At 35.4% G+C, this 11567-nt stretch overlaps 1 protein-coding gene across 1 annotated transcript in view; it reads left to right on the top strand.

Moving 5' to 3' along the window:
- The first annotated feature begins 262 nt into the window (after positions 1 to 262).
- LOC111178255 (dachshund homolog 2) overlaps positions 263 to 11567 on the top strand; it is a 32804-nt gene continuing 21499 nt past the window's right edge. The window contains exon 1 of the mRNA XM_089904301.1: positions 263 to 1438. Within this exon, the coding sequence (XP_089760427.1) occupies positions 1366 to 1438 (73 nt within the window). The 5' untranslated portion in view covers positions 263 to 1365. The remainder of the gene's footprint in view (positions 1439 to 11567) is intronic.

Genomic DNA, 11567 nt, shown 5'->3' with positions numbered 1-11567 from the left:
TTGTAATTAGATGTATCTGTGCAAAACAAATCTGAAATATCTTATTAGACAAAAATTCTATTGGTGTCTCTTCATATGAAGCTAAGAGGGAATCTCATGAAAGTAATTAGTGTGTGGGAGAAGTTAATATAAAAATATAAGGGGGGATAATATACACTTTGTGGTTTTACACATAGATGGTTATTTTTTTTCATAAGAAATATTCTTCAAAATAAAAGGTAACACTGGAAACAACCCAGATGCCAAACTAGTGAATGATTAAACAGACAGTCATGCATCCATGCAATAGAAAACTTTTCAGCAATAAAAAGGAAAAAAACACTGATACATGCCACAACATGGATGAACCTCAAAAACATTATTCTAAGTGAAAGAAGACAAACACAAAAGATCACTTACGATATGAATCTATTTATGTAAATATCCAGAAAAGGCAATCCCATAGAGACAAAAAGTAGATTAGTGGTTGCCAGGAGCTGGGAATGGGAAAGGAGATTAATTGTAAATGGGCATGAGAGGTATTTTGGGGGTGATTGAGGTGTTCTAAAATAGATTTTTGGTAATGGTTGTACGATTCTGTAAATTTACTAAAACTCATCGATGCATACAATTAAAATAGATGAATTTTATTATATGTAAATTATACTTCAATAAAGGTGTTAAAATATGGAGATGATAGATATAGATAGATTTAAAGAGAAAAAATAAAAAGCAATTAGTGTTTTACCAGGAAGTGATCTGATTATTTAATTTATATATATTAATAAGCATGTCAAATTTGTTTCTCCAAATTTTATGCCAATTAGCAGTAAATGTTGGTTCATTTTTCACTGATTCTTTACTGAAACATTTATTTTGAGAAATGAGAGACAGCTGGGAAATAGGTATGAATTCCAGTTATGAGTTTTCCATCATTTAGCTTTAGAAACAAAATCTTTATAGAGATAAAGGAAACATAGTGAAAATTTTGAGCTGTTAGTTTATGAACCTTCTGATATTAATTTTGTTTCTTGCAGAAGAGGTACCCGTTCAAATTCCAATGATGAAGTCACCCCTGGACAAGATCCAATTGACTCCTGGGCAGGCATTGCCTCCTGGATTCCCTGGACCATTCATTTTTGCTGATAGTCTGTCCTCTGTGGAGACTCTGTTGACCAACATTCAGGTCAACAATATTTCTATAAACAAAATAAATGTAATACAAGACATTAGCACCTACATAAATTATTTCATATTTGAGAAATTAAAACAGATAAGATGAACTGCATGTCATTTGCTGTATTTTGACAGGGCCTACTGAAAGTGGCTTTGGATAATGCTCACATCCAAGAGAAGCAGACTCAACAAGAAAAAAAGGAACTGCGAATGGAGCTCTATAAAGAGAGAGAAATTAGAGAAAACCTTGAAAGACAACTCGCAGTTGAGCTTCAAAGCAGAAGTAAGTTTAACAAGTTCAATATAAGTGAATAAGGTAAGATTGTGTTGGAGATATTTTCAGTAGTAATAGAAATATTCTCAGGGATAGCCAGGAACTGCTGAAAACAAATGACAAGCTAAGAATCAAATACTGTGTGCAATCCACAAGGTAAGAAGTTTACACTATTTCTCTTTGTAATTAAACATAATGAGCAAGATCTACACTTCATTTTTGGAAACATGAATATTCTTAGTTCTCTCAAAATTTCACAAAACACTCCTGGATATATATATATATATATATATATATATATATATATATATATATATTCAAACAATTCCTTATGTATTAAATGCTTACTCTTTGCCAAGAACAATGTTAGATTCTGGTGTTAGAAGATAAAACTCAGTCCCTGTCCTTGAAAGATTTACATTTCAGAGGACTAGCACAACCAACCAGCTAAGTATAAGACAAAGTGGAAAGAACAATGATGTACATCATATATGTTTATATAGAGAGGGGGTAGTTAGCTCAGCTTGGTGGGGAATTGATGGTCAAAGAAGGTTTTCTGATGCTGACACTTGAACCTGAGTCTTGAAGAATCAGTAAGGCAAGAAAAGCATGAGAGTAAATGAGTGATCTGATCATTCTAGAACAATGAACATAGGCATGGAGGCAAGAAGCCTCAAACATGGTCAAATATATACAGTGTATTAATACCATGACTTTGAGTTTTATGAAGTGAATGTTGGGGAATAATGCATAACAAAAGTAGAGGGTAAATTATAAAGGCCATTTTCTTTTTTTAACATCTTTATTGGAGAATAATTGCTTAACAATGGTGTTTAGTTTATGTTTATAACAAAGTGAATAAGCTATACATATGCATATATCCCCATATCTCCTCCCTCTTGCATCTTCCTCCCACCCTCCCTATCCCACCCCTCTAGGCGGTCACAAAGCACCAAGCTGATTTCCTTGTGCTATGCAGCTGCTTCCCACTAGCTACCTATTTTACTTTTGGTAGTATATATGTCAGTGCCACTCTCTCACTTTGTCCCAGTTTACCCTTCCCCCTCTCCGTGTCCTCAAGTCCATTCTCTACGTCTGCATCTGTATTCCAGTCCTGCACCTAGGCTCTTCAGAACATTTTTTTTTTAGACTCCATATATATGTGTTGGCATATGGTATTTGTTTTTCTCTTTCTGACTTACTTCACTCTGTATGACAGACTCTAGGTCCATCTGCCTCACTACAAATAACTCAATTTTGTTTCTTTTTATGGCAGAGTAATATTCCATTGTATATATGTGCCACATCTTCTTTATCCACTCATCTGTCAATGGACACTTAAGTTGCTTCCATGTCCTGGCTATCGTAAATAGAGCTGCAATGAACATAGTGGTACATGATTCTTTTTAAATTATGGTTTTCTCAGGGTATATGCCCAGGACTGGGATTGCTGGGTGGTATGGTAGTTCTATTTTTAGTATTTTAAGAAATTTCCATACTGTTCTCCATAGTGGCTGTATCAATTTACATTCCCACCAACAGTGCAAGAGGGTTCCCTTTTCTTCACACCCTCTCCAGAATTTATTTTTTGTAGATTTTTTGATGATGGCCATTCTTATTGGTGTGAGGTGATATCTCATTGTAGTTTTGATTTGCATTTCTCTAATGATTAGTGATGCTGAGTATACTTTCATGTGTTTGTTGGAAATCTGTATATCTTTGGAGAAATGTCTATTTAGGTCTTCTGCCCATTTTTGGATTGGGTTGTTTGTTTTTCTGATATTGAGCTGCATGAGCTGCTTGTAAATTTTGGAGATTAATCCTTTGTCAGTTGCATCTTTTTCAAATATTTTCTCCATTCTGAGCATTGTTGTTTCATCTTGTTTATGGTTTCCTTTGCTGTGAAAAAGCTTGGAAGTTTTGTTAGGTCCCATTTGTTTATTTTTGTTTTTATTTCCGTTTCTCTAGGGGGTGGGTTAAAAAGGATCTTTCTGTGATTTATGTCATAGAGTGTTCTGTCTATGTTTTCCCCTAAGAGATTTAGTGTCTGGCCTTACATTTAGGTCTTTAATCATTTTGAGATTCTTTTTGTGTACGGTGTTAGGGAGTGTTCTAATTTCATTCTTTTAGATGTAGCTGTCCAGTTTTCCCAGGACAGCTTATTTAAGAGGCTCTCTTTTCTCCATTGTATATTCTGCCTCCTTTATCAAAAATAAGGTGACCATATGTGCGTGTATTTATGCCTGGGCTTTCTATCCCGTTCCATTTGTCTATATTTCTGTTTTTTAGCCAGTACCATAATGTCTTGATTACTGTAGCTTTGTAGTATAGTCTGAAGTCAAGGAGCCTGATTACTCAAGCGCCCTTTTTTTGCTCAAGATTGCTTTCACTATTCAGTGTCTCTTGTGTTTCCATACAAATTGTGAAATTTTTTGTTCTAGTTTTTTAAAAATGCCATTAGTAGCTTGACAGGGATTGCATTGAATCTGTAGATTGCTTTGCATAGTAGAGTCATTTTCACAATGTTGATTCTTCCAATACAAGAAAATGGTATATCTCTCCATCAGTTTTTATCATCTTTAATTTCTTGTGTCAGTCTCTTATAGTTTCTGCATACAGGTTTTTGTCTCCTTAGGTAGCTTTATTCCTAGGTATTTTATTCTTTTTGTTGCAGTATTAAATGGGAGTGTTTCCTTAATTTCTCTTTCAGATTTTTCATCATTAGTGTATAGGAATGCAAGAGATATCTGTGCATTAATTTTGTACCCTGCTACTTTACTAAATTCACTGATTACCTCTAGTAGTTTTCAGGTAGCGTCTTTAGGATTCTTTATGTATAATATATCATCTGCAAACAGTGACAGTTTTACTTATTTTCCAATTTGGATTCCTTTTATCTCTGTTTCTTCTATGATTGCTGTGGCTAAAACTTCAAAAAGTATGTTGAATAACAGTGGTGAGAGTGGGCAGCCTTTTCTTGTTCCTGATCTTAGGGGGAATAGTTTCAGTTTTTCACCATTTAGAACGATGTTGGCTGTGGGTTTGTCAACTATGGCCTTTATTATGTTGAGGTAAATTCCCTCCATGTCTACTTTCTGGAGGGTTTTTATAATAAAAGGGTGTTAAATTTTGTTGAAAGCTTTTTCTGCATGTATTGAGATGATCATGTGGCTTTTATCCTTCAATTTGTTACTGTGGTATATCACATTGATTAATGTGCGTATATTGATGAATCCTTGCATTCCTGGGATAAACCCCCCTTGATCATGGTGTATGATCCTTTTAATGTGCTGTTGGATTCTATTTGCTAGTATTTTGTTGAGGATTTTTGCATCTATATTCATCAGTGATATTGGCCTGTAGTGTTCTTTCTTTGCGACATCTTTGTTTGGTTTTGGTATCAGGGTGATGGTGGCCTCATAGAATGAGTTTGGGAGTTTTCTTCCCTCTGCTATATTTGGAAGAGTTTGAGAAGGATAGGTATTAGCTCTTCTCTAAATGTTTGATAGAATTCGCCTGTGAAGCCATCTGGTCCTGGGCTTTTGTTTGTTGGAAGATTTTTAGCACAGTCTCAGTTTCAGTGCTTGTGATTAGTCTGTTTATATTTTCAATTTCTTCCATGTTCAGTCTCGGAAGGTTGTGCTTTTGTAAGAATTTGTCCACTTCTTCCAGGTTGTCCATTTTATTGGCATATAGTTGCTTATAGTAATCTCTCATGATCCTTTGTATTTCTGCAATGTCAGTTGTTACTTCTCCTTTCCCATTTCTAATTCTATTGATTTGAGTCTTCTCCCTTTTTTTCCTGATGAGTCTGGCTAATGGTTTATCAATAGTTTTAGTCTTCTCAAAGAACCAGCTTTTAGTTTTATTGATCTTTGCTATTGTTTCCTTCATTTCTTTTTCATTTATTTCTGATCTGATCTTTATGATTTCTTTCCTTCTTCTAACTTTGGGTTTTTTTGTTTTGTTTTGTTTTGTTTTGTTCATTCTCTAATTGCTTTAGGTGTAAGGTTAGCTTTTGCTTGTCTATAAATGTTTTATTTTCTCCATCAAATCTGAATATGATACTTGCTGGATAGAGTAATCTTGGTTGTAGGTTTTTCCCATTCATCACTTTAAATATGTCCTTCCACTCCCTTTTGGCTTGCAGACTTTCTGATGAAAGATCAGCTCTTAACCTTATGGGGATTCCCTTGTATGTTATTTGTTGTTTTTCCCTTGCTGCTTTTAATCTTTTTCCTTGTATTTAATTTTTGATAGGTTGATTAATATGCTTCTTGGCATGATTCTCCTAGGATTTATGCTGTATGAGACTCTCTGTGCTTCCTGGACTTTATTGACTATTTCCTTCCCATATTAGGGAAGTTTTAATCTATAATCTCTTCAAATATTTTCTCAGTCCATTTCTTTTTCTCTTCTTCTTCTGGGACCCGTGTAATTCAAATGTTGGTGCATGTAACATTGTCCCAGATGTCTTTGAGACTGTCTTCAATTCTTTCCATTCTTTTTTCTTTATTCTGCTCTGCAGTAGTTATTTCCAATAGTTTATCTTACAGGTCCCTTATCTGTTCTTCTGCCTCAATTCTTCTGCTATTGATTTCTTCTAGAGAATTTTTAATTTCATTTATTCTGTTGTTCATCATTATTTGCTCTTTAGTTCTTCTAGGTCCTTGTTAAACATTTCTTTTATTTTCTCCATTCTATTTCCAAGACTTTTGATCATCTTTACTATCATTACCCTGAATTCTTTTCCAAGTAGACTGCCTATTTCCTCTTCATTTGTTTGATCTGGTGGGTTTTTACTTTACCCCTTCATCAGCTGTGTGTTTCTGTCTTCTCATTTTGCTTAACTTACTGTGTTTGGGGTCTCCTTTTCACTGACTGCAGGTTTGTAGTTCCCATTGTTTTTGGTGTCTGCCCCCAGTGGCTAAGGTTGGTTCAGTGGGTTGTGCAGGCTTCCTGGTGGAGGGGCCTAGTGCCTGTTTTCTAGTGGATGAGGCTGGATCTTGTCTTTCTGGTGGGCAGGACTGTGTCCGGTGGTGTGTTTTGGGGTGGCTCTGTCCTTATTATGATTTTAGGCAGCCTCTCTGCTAATAGGTGGGGTTGTGTTCCTGTCTTGCTAGTTGTTTGGCATAGGGTGTCCAGCACTGTAGCTTGCTGGTCATTGACTGGATCTGGGTCTTAGCATTGAGATGTAGATCTCTGGGAGAGCTTTTGCTGTTTGATATTATGTGGAGGTAGGAGGTCTCTGGTGGACCAATGTCCTGATCTTGGCTGTCCCTTTGTGCCCAGAGCACCAAGACCCTGTCAGCCACATGGCTCAGAAGAAAAGTTAAGAAAAAAGAAAGAAGGAAAGAAAAAAGTAACATAAAAAAAATTAAAAAGAGAAAAAAATAAGAAAGAAAGTAGCAGCCAAACCAAAAAGCAAATCCACCAATGATAAAAAGCACTAAAAACTATACTATAAACAAAAGAAAACAAACAAAAAAAAGGACATACAGATCTCTAGGACAAATGGTAAAAGCAAAGTTTTACAGACAAAATCACACAAAGAAGCATGCACATACACACTCACAAAAAGTGAAAAAGGAAAACAATATATATATCATTGCTCCCAAAGTCCACTGCATAAATTTTGGGATGATTTATTCTCTATTCAGGTATTCCACTGATGCAGGGTACATCAAGTTGATTGTGGAGATTTAATCCGGTTCTCCTGAGGCTGCTGGGAGAGATTTCCCTTTTCTTCTTTGTTCACACATCTCCTGGGGTTCAGGTTTGGATTTGGCCCCGCCTCTGTGTGTCTGTCACTTAAGGGCATCTGTTTTTTGTTCCATAAGGATGATTTTAAAGGAACAGCTGATTAGGGAGCTCTGGTTCACTCAGACCAGGGCGAGGGAGGGGTACGGAATGTGGGGCGAGCCTACAGTGGCAGAGGCCAGTGTGATATTGCAACAGCCTGAGGCACACCATGTGTTCTCCTGGGGAAGTTGTCCCTGGATCACAGGACCCTGGCAGTGGCAGGGTGCACAGGCTCCTGGGAGGTGTGGTATGGAGGGTGACCTGTGCTTGTACACAGGTTTCTTGGTGGTTGCAGCAGCAGCCTTAGTGTTTCATGCCCATATCTGTTGTCCATGCTGATAGCTGCTACTTGGGCCCATCTCTGGAGCTTGTTTAGGCAGTGCTCTGAATCCCCTCTCCTCATGCACCCGGAAACAAAGGTCTCTTCCCTCTTAGACAGTTCCAGACTTTTCCCCAGACTCCCTCCCGGCTAGCCGTGGTGCACTAAACCCCTCCAGGCTGTGTTCACGCCACCAACCCTAGTCATCTCCCTGCACTCTGACAGAAGCCCGAGCCTCAGCTCCCAGCCCCCGCCCACCCTGGCGTGTAAGCAGACAAACCTCTTGGGCTGGTGAGTGCCAGTCAGCACTGATCCTCTGTGCGGGAATCTCTCCGCTCTGCCCCCCACACCCCTGTTGCTGCGCTCTCCTCTGTGGCTCCGAAGTTTCCCCCTGCCACGCCTATTCTCCGCCAGTAAAGGGGCTTCCTAGTGTGTGGAACCTTTTCCTCCTTCACAGGTCCCTCCCAGTGGTGCAGGTCCCATCTTTATTCTTTTGTCTCTGTTTTTTCTTTTTTCTTTTGCCCTACCCAGGTACGTGGGGTGTTTCTTGCCTTTTGGGAAGTCTGATGTCTTCTGCCAGCATTCAGTAGATGTTCTGTAGGAATTGTTCCACATGTACATGTATTTCTTATGTATTTTTTGGGAGAAAGGTGATCTCCACATCTTACTCTTCCGCCATCTTGAAGGTCCACCCATAAAGGCCATTTTTAATCATGTAAAAGATTAGCTTAGACTTTGTCCTGTAGGTTATGGGAATTATTAAAAGATAAGCAGTGGAGTGATCTGGTCTGCTTTCAATCAGATAGACCACTCCGGTGCTGGGAATAGATTAGATGGGACTTGGAGTAAGACTACAAACAAGGAAACTATGTAAAAGTGGATTGCCCTCATCTAGGCCGTGGTGATGAGGGCTGAATAGGGTAGCATAAGTATGGATGGAGACAAAAGTGAGAGAATGGAAAATATTGTTCAGAAATAGAAATAACTTTCTAACAATGGGTAGGCATTTGATAATCTATAGATGTGGATAATGAGACTAGCTTGTATCAAAACCAGAGAAAATTCAAAACTTTAACCAAAAATTTTCACCTCTTCCTTATATTTACCATAAAATACAAAACAGCAGCAAAAGTGACTATTGTGCTTTTCAGCTTCTTTCTCTTCTTTGCTTATTCTTCTGTAGAATGATCACAAAGCAAAAGTCAATTAAAAGAGTTAAAGAGTGGGAATGAGAGGCAAAAAGGGAGAGAAAATTCACAACCCAGATAATGCCTCCCTAAACTAGGAAGAATTACTCTAGTCAAGTGAAATCCACTAACTATATACTATTCTAATATAGCATATTATATTCTGAAATTTGCATCAAGAAATTGAAATTTTACTGTATATTTTCCTTAAGACCTAAGAATTACTAGTTCAGTTCAAAATGGAAATTCAGTCATTACATTTAAAAAGAATTAAACCTCTTCTTATCTTGCCAAAGTCATTAAATACTACTAAACAGAAGCTAAATTGTCTTTTTAAAGTTTTGAGAAATTAGTTTTTTTCTGATATTTGGGATGCAATATATATTATTATGATTAGGAGTCATAAAAGCACATTTCTTTAGTAGGGAAATTATTTATACGAAAGTACCAAATACGTTAAATATAATAACATTCACAAATTGACTTAGGAAAATCTACTACATATAGTAAAATTGGCTTCTAACTTTTAGGGATCTACTCATACCGATTTCTATTTACTAACTTCTTATAGAGTCTTCAGGTCTGTCTTTATAATTGATATCATAACTATTGTCTTTTAAAAAGTCTTAGACATTGTAGATGTAATACTGTATCTATTATCAGATTTACTATGAAGCATTTATATTTAATAAATTTAGCAATTATTATGATATAATAATAATACCACTAGTAATATTCTATCATCATTACTACTACTGTCATTACTGTCACTACTACTACTACCATCACTACTACTACTACTACTACTATTACCATCACTAGCTAATGCTTATCAATTGTCTGCCATGTGCTAAGCACTGTTTTTAACATTTTACATCTTATGACTAGCATAATGAAAAGAAACTACTCTGTTATCCTCATTGATTTAGAGAAACTATCTGCTTCATCTCTATGAATCTCAGCATCATCATCTATTACAATAGTTGACTGCATGATCACTTAAATTCCTTTCTAGTTGCCTAAATATCTCATACCCAGTAAACCTACTTTTTAGGACAAAGGGTGAACTCTTTATCTAAAGTCATATGATTGAAAAGAAAAATGGAGAAAACTGATATTGCAGTTAAAAAGTAATGTCTCCCCAAGTTTATAGAAAAAATAGTAGCAACATATATACATATATAAAGAACATATGTAAAACTATATATATGTATATAGTAAACTATATATATATAAAACTATGTATATAGTAAGAATCCCTATGAGTATCTTTTTTTAACAAAAACATTGTTTCACACTTATATATTCCTTCTAACTACCTTTTTGTTCCTAGCCAGAATGTGTTACTTGAATTAAACATATGTTATAATATTCTTTGCAGTCTAAACACTTAGAAACAAAGAATGATAGAGCTACAGGAGAGCTTGGAGCTCATCTGTCTTGGTTCTTGACCAACTATATGGTCCCCAGGCTTTGAAACAACTACCTATAAAATCTTTGGCCCTCAATCTATGAGAATTACTAGTTCTGGGATCTTGAATAAATTTCTTGACCTCTCAAGGACTCAATTCCCTCATCTATAAAATGGAGATAACAATATCTTCCTTGCTGAGTTGTTGTAAGTTTTAAATGAGATACAGTCCTAGAAAAAATGTTCAGTACATGGTACGTCCTAAATAAATTATAGTTTATTTTATATAATTTTTAATGTAATATTCTGTGGCATTGTTTATAATATATGGAATCATAAATTTCAAGGGAATCAACATATGGAATGTTTTTGAATAAATAATTTTACTAGAAGCAAAATTTTGTCTTATCAAGGACATTGCTATACATTAATTTGAATAAATCTATGTTTTTGATTTAAATAATTTACTAAATGCTTTATTTGAATCATGATAATTAGTACAACTATTATAGTAAAAGTTTTTTATGCTTAACCTTATTTAATAGTCTTTTAGCAAAAATAACAGAAACCATATATTCTCGGTGTCTTTATTCCAAGATTTCCATCTTGTGATTACCTTAGTCCTCTGAATTTTTGTCTTAAATGAACATAAATATAGATGAGTAAATAACTGTCTTCAAGTTGCTGAAGGTCATTTATATGAAAAGACATTGAACTGTGAGATAAATACAACTGAAACTCAAATTAGCATCATATTCACTTTAGTGCAATCAAAATATTTTAATTGTATTTGAATAATTTTAAGATTTTTTAAATGTCATATAATTTATAATTTTGTTTAATGTTCCTTGAATATTTTTCTATTGTCCTAATATCAATATCTTAAATTTTTACAACTAATTTAGGAAGAATGTGAAGGTCGGTCTGCTTAGAACCCTGCAATGAACCACTGTATTGCTGGAGCCCAGCAATTCTGTTTGAGAAATTATCACAGATTTCAAGGTTTCAGAGAATAGTAACAATCATACATTAGGGCAGTTAAAGTTTCTAGTTAAGACATAAGGCCTTGAGAGTTGAGTTATAATTGTTTTTACCTCTTCATTACCTTTTCTGTTTATGAAAGAAATGTTGTTGTGCCTTTACAGATTGCTTAACATAATCATTGCTGAAAGTTATTCTCTTTAAAATGTAGATAGATTCAAATATAAATATATGGAGAGAGACAGAGTCTGATGATATGTGCATATATTTAAAGAGATAGATATTTGCCCTAAAAACTGGTAACATCTCAAATAAAGAGACCCTTGACACTGTAAGCTTTAAAAGACATACCATGTTTTTTCTTTTTCTTCCATACATCTTTTTTATTTTCATCTTTATTGGCGGATAAATGCTTTACAATGTTGTGTTAGTTTCTGC

The sequence above is a fragment of the Delphinapterus leucas genome, chromosome X (assembly GCF_059928025.1).
Source record: "Delphinapterus leucas isolate spDelLeu-1000000601 "Yukka" chromosome X, BTC_Dleu_Yukka2, whole genome shotgun sequence".
Taxonomy (NCBI): domain Eukaryota; kingdom Metazoa; phylum Chordata; class Mammalia; order Artiodactyla; family Monodontidae; genus Delphinapterus; species Delphinapterus leucas.
Note: the sequence above shows the minus strand (reverse complement) of the source record. Positions and strands in the feature narration are given on the sequence as shown.